This window comes from Myotis lucifugus, unplaced genomic scaffold (genome assembly GCF_000147115.1).
Source record: "Myotis lucifugus unplaced genomic scaffold, Myoluc2.0 scaffold_90, whole genome shotgun sequence".
NCBI classification, from domain to species: domain Eukaryota; kingdom Metazoa; phylum Chordata; class Mammalia; order Chiroptera; family Vespertilionidae; genus Myotis; species Myotis lucifugus.
In genome coordinates, this window is record NW_005871138.1 from 3732223 (window position 1) to 3744384 (window position 12162).

General features: G+C 49.5%; 1 protein-coding gene across 2 annotated transcripts; it reads left to right on the plus strand.

The window, feature by feature from the left end:
* Positions 1–1127: 1127 nt before the first annotated feature.
* Positions 1128–8961, plus strand: WFDC5 (WAP four-disulfide core domain 5). Of its 2 annotated transcripts, XM_023756226.1 has the most exons (5): positions 1128–1374; positions 1918–2001; positions 7550–7690; positions 7787–7927; positions 8296–8961. In XM_023756226.1, exons 1-5 carry the CDS (start codon positions 1290–1292, stop codon positions 8298–8300), a joined length of 456 nt encoding a protein of 151 aa, XP_023611994.1. In that variant the 5' UTR covers positions 1128–1289; the 3' UTR covers positions 8301–8961. The 2 variants fall into 2 exon arrangements, with proteins under 2 accessions (XP_023611994.1, XP_014313514.1); XM_014458028.2 differs by lacking the exon at positions 1918–2001 and having other exon boundaries at positions 1130–1374.
* Positions 8962–12162: the final 3201 nt, after the last annotated feature.

Below are 12162 nucleotides of genomic sequence, written 5' to 3' on the forward strand. Positions count from 1 at the left end.
TATCCTTAATGTATAAACAGCTCTTAAAATTCCATAATAAAAATAAAGGTTCCTCAATAAAAATGGGCAAAGTACAGAAGCAGGCAAAAGAAGAAGTACAAGTGGTCTGTATATGCCCATTATCCCCCCTTTACTCTCTCCTACCTCCCCTCACCCTTTGGTTATCACCATACTTTTCATTTACTTCCGGTGTGGGTTTTCCAAGATGCAATTTCAGGATATTCAAAGCCTGAAAAACTGCCTCGCCCTTTGACGTTGCATTTCCGTTTGTTTGCTTGATCGTTTCTGGGGTTTGGTTCTTTTTTAATTGAGGTATAATTGACATATAAGATTATATTAGTTTCAGGTGTACAACATAATGATTCAGTATTTGTATATATTGCAAAATGTTCACCACAATAAATCTAGTTAACTTCACCACACATGATTACAATTTTTTTCTGTGATGAGATCTTTTAAGGTCTACTCTCATAGCAACTGTCAAATATTCAATACACGATTATTAACTATAGTCATCATGTTGTACCTTACAAACCCAGGTCCTATTTATTTTTAACTGGAAGTTTGACTAGCCTTGCATTTCTAATTTGACAAACTTACCCCAAGAACATAGTCAGAGATCTGACTCAAAATGTATGTACAAAGATTGTTGTCACAGCTTTACTTATGAGAGTGAAAAAAAATGGAAACCTGTATGTTCCATGAAAGGGAACTGATTATATGTGTGTTGGCGTATCAATCTTGCAAAATACCATGTTGCTATTAGAAATGAAGATACTGGAGGACACTTCATCACCCAGGAAAATGTCTAGAAAATAATCTTAGTTGAAAAAGCATTTCTTTAATATACAGGTGTATTTCAAAATCAGGGAAGAAATAGCCTCATAAAATTCTCCTAAATGAAGTCTCCAAGGGGATGCTAGAATTCAAAAAGTAGCATCAGATCATAGACTATAAGGCCCTGATTCCTGAGAGCTTAGGAGACAGCAACGAGGCCCAATGAGGAACAAGACTTGCTCAGGATCACAGCCCAAGCCAGCAATACAGGCAGGCCTGGATCCTAGCCCCAACACCCAGGTCCTGCCCACACCCATCGTCCATTCTTGCAAAAGCACCCTGGCATTGAGGCTTTCATACAGGGGGTGGGGCCAAGACGAGGCAGCCACCAGCAGCCACTCAACACCCCCTCAGCTTCCTTCCCTTACTCAGCTGCTGTAGCCTCCCTGGAGCCACAGGTGTTAATTTAGGGGCCCCTGGGCCCTGACCTTATTAGGTGCCGCTGCAGAAATATGAGGGCCTGGAGCCTCCTCCTCCTGGTGAGCCTCCTGGCTTTGGGGAGCCAGCTGTCCACTGTCTCGGGCAGGAGGAAGGGAGGTGAGTGTTCGCGGGTTCCTTTCCTCCAGGTACCAGGTGGTTTCTGCCTCTCTGGGGAGCCTTAAGGCTTTGGGGGAGGCAGGAAACTCGGTGTGTGTCTGTGTGTGTGCTGTGGATGTCTACTTCTCAGTGGGCATGTTCCGTTGGTGCCCATCAGCTTGTCCATGTCTATGTCTGTAAACATCTTCCTGCCAGTTTCTCTGTGCTCGTCCGTGATACACAGCTAAGTGTGGCGTTCTGGGTGCACGCATGCCCATCTCTGTGTACATGTGTATTTTTGTGCCTCTGCGGGTCAGGAGACAATTCTGTCTGTACCGCTCTGCTCTGGTGGTCTCCACATAGGTGTATGGGTCTGTGGGCCCACACGGCAGGGAGAGAACCCTTCCTGTCGTCCTCTGTGGCCAACAAGGCCGTGCCTGGTCTGGCTTCTGTCTTTCTCAGGCCCTTTCCGTCCCGTCCCCCCGTCGTTCCCCCCCCCCCCCCCCGCCCCACAATCTGTGGAAGGGACTCCTGAATTGAGTAGGGGCGTGTGTGTTTTTTTAGCTCTGGATCTGTTGGGAGGAAGCTCTAGCCCTTCTTCTTTTCTCCCCGCCTCCCCCCAAAAGTCTGGGGCTGACCTGTCACCAGGTAAGGGAGGCCAGGCTGCTGGAGTAGTTAGACAGGTATCTCCTCACCTGGGTGAGGCCTCCACTTCCATACCCTTCTGGGCTGGAACACTCTGACCTACATACACCTGTAGCCCTGGCCCTGCCTTGGGAAGGGGACAGTAAAGGGGACAGGTCCCCTCCTCCACAGGGCCCTGGGGATCAGTTCCCTGCATCCTCTGTGCCACCTCTAGCCTAACTGAAAAAAAAATGTTTTTACTAATTTCTTAGAGCAGCAGTTGCCAACCTTTCGGACCTCATGGACCACCAGCGGTCCGCGGACCACCAGTTGGCGACCACTGTTTTAAAGAAAGAAAGGAAGATGGAGAGAGAAAGAGAGAGAGAGAGAGAGAGAGATGTGAGAGAAATATTGATTGGTTGCCTCCTGTATATACCTCAACTGAGGATTGAATCCCCAACCTGGGCATGTGCCCTGACCAGGAATCAAACTGGTAACCTTTCAATGCATGGGACGATGCTCAACCAACTAAGCCACACCAGCCAGGGCCCCTCTGGCCTAACTTATACCTTCCTCAGAGGCAGGGATCCCTGGAGATGAGCTGGTTTGGGGAGGAGAGTGCTCAGAACTCCCAGGCTGAGGAGGGAAGCGTGCTGGCAAGTTCCCAGGCCAGACCCCATGCTGGCTGTGAGTCACGTGCTATCACCACATTCCTTCTCACTGCAAGGCTGTGAGGTCACAACTATTTTTATGCCCATTTTGCAGATGAGGAAACCGAGGCTCAGTGGGAAACCACTTGCCCAAGGATAACGACTGCCTCCGAGTCAGTGGCAAAGGTGGCTGCTGAGGGCAGGTCTTTGTCATCAGGAAGACTTGCCTCCCAAACCTACTCCTTGTAAAATGAGGTCTCATGCCTCTCTGTCAGGAGTAAATGGAATAACGCATGTTGGTGGCCCCCAGTTCATCGCATCTGCATCGTTCCCGGGTTTCCCCCCCATGGAATCTCTGCCTGGCTCTCTGGAATTTCAGACAGTGGAGGAAAGCAGCAGAGTTGAGGGAAGGGATGTCTTGGTTTATTTTCCGTGGAAGCACAGCCACCTCTTTTTATCAGATTCCCTCCACACACACTCAAATACGTCCGGGTGTCTGACATAGAGGGCCGGGCACAGTCCCTGACACAAAGTGTCTAACAAGTGTTTTCAACGGTCGTATTGTAGTGTGAAGAGACCTGTGTCTGTAGCTCTTTGCATATGGTTGTGCACATGACTGTGTGTGTATGTTCGTGTCCCTGCTCACACCCATGCTACATATTTACATATACATGACTGCATGTCTGGGTGTATGTGTAATTTCTGTATGGGGTGGGCAAAAGTCAGTTTGCATTTGTGAGTACACAAAAAAGAGTTTATTCTTGTACTATTATTTATTAATTATTGTATTTTTTCTATAAGAACAACTGTAAACCTTTTCCCTCCCCTGCATTGATGTGTATAGGCATGTATATGTGGCCTGTATATTTATTCATATGGACAGATACAGGGTGTCCCCCAAAAATGTATCCATACAATGTCTGTAGATTCTATTACTTTTTAAAAATTAATATATTTTTATTGATTTCAGAGAGGAAGGGAGAAGGAGAGAGAAATATAAACATCATTGATGAGAAAGAATCATTGATTGGTTGCCTCCTGCACACCCTACACTGAGGATTGAGTCAGCAACCCAGGCATGTGCCCTGACCGTGACCTCCTGGTTCATAGGTTGGCGCTCAACCACTGAGTCACACCGGCTGGGCTCTATTACATTTTGAAAATGAAATGTATTTTGATAAACACTGCCTTTATAATTATTCAAAGTGTGTATACATTTTTTGGAACACCCTGTATTTGTTCACATGACTGTGTTTATCCTACCTAATAAAAGACAAAAAGTGTACCTTCGCTACGCTTCCCATTGGCTAATCAGGGTGATATGCAAATTAACCGCCAACCAAGATGGCGGCCGGCAGCCACGCAGCTGAAGCGAGCAGGAGGCTTGCTTGCTCCAGTGATGGAGGAAGCCAAGGTTCCCCTCCTGCCACGGCGCGGATCTAAGCTCCGAAAGCAACAATGTTTCAATTATAGACGCTAAACAAACCCCAGATACCTGCTTTCAGCAGGCCGTGGCCTCAGAGCTGGAGCCGGCTCTCAGCTCCAGTGACAGCAACGAAGTTTCAATTATAGAAGGTAAATAAATCCCAGAATTAAAAAAAAAGAAAAAAAGGAGAGGCTGGGAGCTTCAGTCCCAGCCAGCCTGAAAACTGCCCTCAGCCCCTCACCCAGGCTGGCCAGGCACCCCAGTGGGGACCTCCACCCTGAAGGGGGTGTGACCAGCTGCAAACAGCCATCATCCCCTCACCCAGGCTGGCCAGGCACCCCAGCAGGAACCCCCAACCTGATCCGGGACACCCTTCAGGGCAAACCAACCAGCCCCCACCCGTGCACCAGGCCTCTATCCTATATAGTAAAAGGGTAATATGCAAACTGACCCTAACAGCAGAAAGACTGGGAATGACTGGTCACTATGACACACACTGACCACCAGGGGGCAGACGCTCAATGCAGGAGCTGCCCTCTGGTGGTCAGTGCGCTCCCACATGGGGGAGCTCTGCTCAGCCACAAGCCAGGCTGATGGCTGCCAGTACAGTGGTGGTGGTGGGAGCCTCTCCTGCCACCTCAGCAGCGCTAAGGATGTCTGACTGCAGCTTAGGTCTGCTCCCCGCTGGCAAGTGGACATGCCCTGAGGGCTGCCGGGCTGCCAGAGAGATGTCTGATTGCCATCTTAGGCCCAATCCCCTGGGGAGCAGGCCTAAGCTAGCAGGTGGTCATCCCCCAAGGGGTCCCAGACTGCAAGAGGGCACAGGCCGGGCTGAGGGAACCCCCCGCCCCCCCCCCAGTGCACAAATTTTTGTGCACCAGGCCTCTAGTACATATATAATTATCTTACATATATAGCGATATATAGGACACACACACACACACACACACACATATATATGAATAGGTCAGACCATATGAAGTTGCTATTTTTGTAGATCAAAAAAGTTGAATATCAACATTCCATATGGTTAAACCCATAGCTAATTATGCTTATATATCTAAGTGTATTTGCATAGTTGACTATGTATGTGTACCTATGTCTGTGTGCATAAATATGTATATTTAACTGTGATTGGTTAGGACTCTCATTCTCTGAGTCAGCATATCCAGAAGACAGTACTGTGTAGCTGTCAGTGTGTGTACATGACCGTGTCTCTGGGCACACGTCTGTGGGGGGGGGGGGGGGGAGGGGAAAAACTGGATCGGGAGGGAAGGTTAGGAAGGCAGAAGAAGACCTGAGTGTAACCCACCAAACTCTCTCATGCTGTCCTTCCAGGTTCGTATTCCCACCTCCACTGCTGGGGCCACAGTTCTCCCACTTGAAGTGCCAGTTCTCTTCTCCCCTCCTGTCTGTCTGTCTTTTCTCAAGGTTTAGGTCCTGGCCCTCCCCCAGAAGCTCTCTGTAGCTCTAAGACCTGACCTACCCCACTCCACCCAGTGGAGCTGCTGAGGAGGCAGGCAGCTCGGTTTGGCCCAGCTCCTTGCGGCCTGAACCCCTCTGACCAGGGCTGGACCCCAGAGAGTCTTCCAAGGCCCCTCCCAGCCCCAGCCTGGGAAGGACAGGCTACTCAGGGTATGGGGTCCCCCAAAAGCTAAGCTGCTCTTTATCCGAGGAAACGGCAATTCCATTTAAGCCAACTCAATTACTCAACTGAAGTTGACTTTGAACGCTTACTGTGTGAGCAAGGTGCCTACTATGTGTGCAGCCAGCACCCAGTCAGGGCTGGAGGAGGAAGGTGGACACCAGGAAAAGTCACAGCACTGGAACCAGCTGCCTCTGGTGGCTCTTGACCCTTTTCTCAGGTGCTAGAAGGCCAGGGACCAGCTCCTGCCCCCAGGGCCCAGCAGCGGCCAGAGCAGAGGGGTGGGCAGGACAGAAGGAGCATTGCCCTGGGAGATGAGGACTCCAAGTCCGGGTGGGTCTGGGCGATCACTGCCCCTTTCCGGCCTTGCTTCCTCCCTCTACATGGAGGAAGCTATTGCTGCGAGCTTTTGCATGAAATCTGGAAATGGCCCAAAATCCTAACGAGAAAAGTGGCTAGGTAAGCCCCAGGGCAAAACATTCTAGACCCGTTCGGAGGACTGGCTGAGCGACCCAGCTGATACAGATCCCTGGAACAATGCCACTGGCAGCAGTGACGAGCGCAGTGCCCATGTGGCCGGTGGTGGCTGTGTGACAATGTGCCAGGCTGCCAACACCTCACACACCTGCGATGCTGGGTCTCCCTTCAAAACCTTTCTTTCAAATTATCACCGAGCCCCTCGTGTTTTATGTCAAGGGCTGTGCGTCAGCCTAATGGTGAGCAAAACGGGCAGGGGGGTCTATTGTCATAGCTGCCGGCCAAGTGAGAGAGGCAGACAAGTAGAGACAGAATCACGAACTGAAGGAGGAGCCTCTGGGAGTGTGTGGGGCTGACAGAGTTCATCTAGGGTCAGCGAGGCAGGGTCTCCTGAGGACGCGGTGTTTCAGCTGAGACCTGACGAATGGGTGTCGGACAGAGCAGCAGGCGAAGGCATGGCCAACGCGAGCCCCTGCAAAGAGCAGAGGACTGGCATGGATCAGGAGCCACAAGCGTGAAGAGGATGAGGCCAGAGAGATGGGCAGGGGCCAGGCCAGGAGCAGCCTGGTTAGTGCAGGTGGAGATTTTGAACTTCACCCCCCACCCCCATCCTTTATGTCATCTGAGTCTCAAACCTGCCCAGAAGGAGGGTGTCCAGCTTCCCATGTCATAAACAGAAAACAGGCTTGGAGTAAACATTTTTAAAATGTTGCCGGCCATTTGTGACGTGGATGGACCGTGAGGGCATTATGCTGAGTGAAATAGACCGAGAAAGACAAATGCCGTGGAATCGAAAACTTACAAGTGAAATCTAAAACACAAATCAAAACGAAGAAAACCAAGCTCATAGATACAGAGAACCAGACCGGTTGCCGGGAGTGGAGGGGTGGAGGGTGAGCGAAATGGGTGAAGGGGATTCAAAGGCACAAGCTTGCAGTTAGAAAACAAGTAAGTCATGCGGATGTCATGCGGCACGGCATCTACAGTTCATAATCCTGTATCACATCTTTCAAAGTTGTTAAGAAAGTAGAGCTTAAAAGTTTTCATCATAAGGAACAAAATTTTAACAATGCATGGTGACAGATGTTAACTAGACCTATTGGGGTGATCATTTTGTAATATATACAAATATTGAATCATTACATTGTACATCTGAAGCTAACATAATGTATGTCGATTATACCTCTATGAAAGAACTAAATAAAAAAATAAATAAATAAAAGCAAGTCCATCAACAAAATACTACTAATAACTTGCCAAAGGTCAGGCAAGAACTAAAGGGAGGAGAATGCAGAGCTGGTGAGTCCCGGGTCAGCCCTTACTCCAGAACTCTGGTCTGCCTCCAGCCGCAGTATCTGGGGGGTTCTCTTCCAGAGAGACATGGCGGGTGTCCACCGGACGATGGGCCCTGCCTCCATTCGGTGCCTGACCAGTGCGTGGACGACAGCCAGTGTCCCTCAAAGATGAAGTGCTGCCACAGAAGTTGTTTCCGCCAGTGCGTCCGTAGGGTCACAGGTAAGTGTCCCTCTCCACCTTGCTGACTGCCCGAGCCTCAAGCCCCAAGCCCCAGGGCCAGGCTCGGGCAGGCTCACCCAGGCCCCTGTGTTGCAGTGAAGCAGGGCACCTGCCCCGAGGACCGAATGCACTGCCTCAGCCCCATTCAGCACCTGTGCCACAAGGACACAGACTGCAGGGGCAGCAGCCGCTGCTGCCTCGGTGCCTGCGGCCGGGACTGCCGGAACCCGGTCAGAGGTATGTCCCGTGTGCTGGGCAGGCTCTTCCCCTCTCCGAGCCCAGCTCTAAGATACCATCTAGTCAACACGCTTAGTGGGAACCTTCCCAGAAGCCTGGGCCTCCCTGTGGCCATTAAAGGGGAAGTGGATGGGGTGTGAGGGGTCCTGGTAGAATGATGGAGGAACTGGGGATCCTTGGTTCTCTTGGTGAACTTGTCCCCTGGACCACAACCCTGAACTGCTTTGAGCTTCCGTCTGCCCTTGTGAAGGATGGGGGGGGGGGGGGGGGGGCACCAGGCCTGGGCTGATGGGTCTGGATGGGCCATCAAGCCCAGAACTCAGAGCCCTATTATGGGAGGGGTTAACCCTTTCCTTCTCTCTCCTCAGGCTAATTCTGGTTTAGGATCTGTGGCTCTGAACCTCAGGATGGGATTCCCTGCAGGAAGGGCTGATGACGGGGCCTGGGACCTGCCACCCAGCAGCACTGTCTGCCGGCGACAGTTCCAACCTCCTGATAAACACGGATCCGTGGTGACTTCCCCTGCAGCCATCCACCAGGTTTTTCCTCCTGGGAATCAAGGTTCATGGCCAGACCTCAACGGACTCCTCTCTGTACCACCACCACACCGAGCTCCTCGTCCTTCCTAACACCCACCTTCACATCTCTGTGTACGTGTTTCTTCCACCTAAAATGCCCAATTCAGATAGGCCTCTCTGTGTGGGGTCCTGGCCCCTCCCCAGCCCTGAGTGTACGTTCCAGCAGTTTCCGGAACATGTCTGTTCACATCCCCCTTACTCAATGTTCGCCATGCCTGCAAAATAGCGTCGTGACGTTTGGTGTACTGCCTGTCCTCCTGTTTATCGAATGCTTTTCCTTAAGTGGACTCACTTTTGTATATAAGTAATTTCCAAAGAAAAGCTTGATGTGACTGCTATAAACGGGATAAGCAGGATCACTTGGCACAAGTAGAATGTGATTATAAAAGCAAATGCAATGAAAACCGCTATGTTCCATTAAAATCATGTCCGATTAAACAGTATTAAATAATGTTATTAAATTCTAGCTAGATGCTGCCACCTGCCAAGACGGTAAAGCCTGCTCTCGGTTGTAATAAGTGAAGATTAAAGACACACGCCTCTAACCTGAGATTAAAGACACACGCCTCTAACCTGAGACTCACTCCGAGTCATTGTTGGATCACGTTGCATCCCGGCACACCCGGAGGCCATTTCAAATTGCTCCACATTTGCTTGAGCAGTTGGGATGTCATACTTTGGGGAGGGTCTGTCTCTACCATTGGACAACACTTCATTCACCTCCATTTTCTTTTTTGTCTTTTTGTTTTGTTAATCCTCACCTGAGGATATTTTTTCCCCTTGCTTTTCAGAGAGAGTTGAAGGGAGAGAGTGAGGGTGAGAGAGAGAGAGAGAAACATTGATGTGAAAGAGACACATTGACTGGTTGCCTCCCACATGCTCTCTGACGGGGGCAGGGAGCGAAGCTGCAACCCAGGTACATGCCCTTGAGGGGAATCAAACCCATGACCCTCCAGTGTGCAGACTGACACTCTAACCACTGAGCAACACCGGCCAGGGCTCACCTCCATTTCTTGAGGGTCCCCATCTGTAGTTAGGGCCTGATAAGAAGGGGGGAGTCAATGAAGAAATGACAGCCATCCCAAGGGACATTCCTGGACCCCGATAGCTGGGTTCCTGGCTGTCCCTTTTATCCAGGATTTGCTTGGGGAGAGGATGGAGGTGGGCAGAATCCTCCCTGCTTTACCTGCTGGGTCGCCGCTTGTGCGCTGATAGAATCTGGCCAAGGTTGGGGTTTCATTTGAGCCTCGACTGGAGAAGGATCCACTTTCAAGTTCATGTGGTTGTTGACAGAATTTCAGTTTCTTGAGGGCAGTTGAATTTCATCCCTTAGCTCCTAGCTGGATGTTGGTGGGAAGTTGCCCTTACTTCCTTGCCTTTCCAGCGTGGCAATTGGCTTCATCAAAACCAGCCCGGAGCCAAAATGTCCTGTAACCTCATCCTGGAAGTGACATTCCATCACTTTTATCCCATTCTGTTCATTAGAAACAAGCCAGGAAGGGATTACACAAATGTAAGGCTTGGGGAGGTGCAGTGACTTGCCCAAGGCCATTTACCTAACCTCTGAGTCCTCTAGAGCAGCACTGTCCAATAAATATAATGCGAGCCACACATGTCATTGAAAGTTTTCTGATAGCAACATTAAAAAGAAGAAAACAGGTGAAATTAGTCTTTTTAAAAATTTCGTTATTGATTAAGGTATTACATATGTGTCCTTATCCCCCCATTATGAAATTAGTCTTTTTAAAAATATATATTTTATTGATTTTTTACAGAGAGGAAGGGAGAGGGATAGGGAGTTAGAAACATTGATGAGAGAGAAACATCGATCAGCTGCCTCCTGCACACTCCCCACTGGGGATGTGCCCACAACCAAGGTACATGTCCTTGACTGGAATCGAACCTGGGACCTTTCAGTCCGCTGGCCGACACTCTATCCACTGAGCCAAACTGGTCTGGGCTGAAATTAGTCTTAATAATATATTTTATGTAACCCAGTATATCCCAAATATTATAATCTCAACATGGAATCAATAAATTATTTATGAGATGTTGCATTTTCATTTTTGTACTAAGTCTTCAAAATCCAATGTATTAATTTCTCATTGTTGTGAAGTTATCACAAACTTAGCAACTTAAAGCAATACACATTTATTCTCTCACAGTTTCCATAGGTCAGAAGTCTGTGCACAGCATGGCTGGATTCCCTACCCAGGGTCTCACTTGGTTGAAGTCAAGATAATCAACCAGGGCTATGGTTTTCATGTGGGGCTTGGGGTTCTCTTTCAAGCGCACAGATTACAGGCAGGATTCATTTCCTTGTGATTGTAGGACTGAGGTCCCCTTTTCCTTCTGGCTGTCTGCGGGGGATCCCTCTCAGTTGATAGAGGCTACATGTGGTTTCTTCACATGTGGCCCCATAGGCAGTTCACAACATGGATGTTTGCTTTCTTCCAAGCAAACCAGAGTGCTGACTTCCTCTTCTGTGACCAGCCAGAGAAAATGCTCTGCTTTTAAAGGACTCACCAGCTTAGGCCAGGCCCACCCATGACAATCTCCCTTTTGCCATACGACACACATTCACAGGTTGTACCTACACTCAAAGAGGAGGAGATTATACAGGGACAAGGGTCACTGGCAATCATTTAGAATTCTGCCCACTACATCCACCTACAGTGAATCTCAATTGGCCTAATCACATTTTACGTGCTCGGAAGCCACATGTGGCTAGTGGCTACCATCTTGGATAGTGCAGCTCTAGGCTTTATCGCTTCAGTTCTTCCCTCAACATTAGAAAGAACAGGAGACACTTAGTGCTCATCTTAGCCCATTCCCTTATTTTCCCAACAAGGAAACTGAGGCAGATCTGCAGAGAAGCAGGTCTCCCATTTCCTGCCCTAGTACTCTGTCTGCAGCCTTCAATCCCCCCAAAAGTCAGGGGGCTCCCCCCTGGAGTTGGAGAGGTTGTTTCCAGAAAGATATCAGACAGACTGGGGGAGCCTTACATTTCTTATCTGTGAGGTTGGAATAATAATAGCAAATACCCCACAGACATATTTGCAGCTTAAATGAGACCTATAGAATACTTAGCCCAATATAAATGTTGGTCATTATTATTAATAACAATTAATATTTGTAAAGTAGGGATCCTTTCTTGTATCCAGGTCTAATCTCCGGCACCCTCTCCCCAACCAGGCATACAGTAGATGCTCAATAAATGCTTGCAGATTACACAAACTCTTGGTCAGCGTTCTCCCTTACCCTCACAACCCACTCGGAGGTGAGGTGGGAATCGGGAACCTCTGGGCAGGTGAGGAGACTGAACTTCAAGGGGCAAAGGATCTGTTCCCGGCTTCACAGCCAGCAGGGGAAGCGCAGGTCTTCCGCGGGCCTGGGGCTCACAGGGGGTGAGGCCACTTTCTCCAACTCCCAGTGCAGACGCCCTGGGCAGCCTCCCAGTGCAGAGGAGGTGAGTTCTTATCTCAAGTCCACAAGTCCTAGCTAAGTGCCCTGAGCAGGTGACAGGGGCTCCTCCTGTCCCTGTCAAGTCTGTATCAGCAGCACCTTGGACAAGTCACCGTGGGCAGAGTGGCTGGCGCATCATTTGGGGAGCTGTAGTTACTGTTGCTCTTAGGAGGGACCCGGCCCCTAAATGAC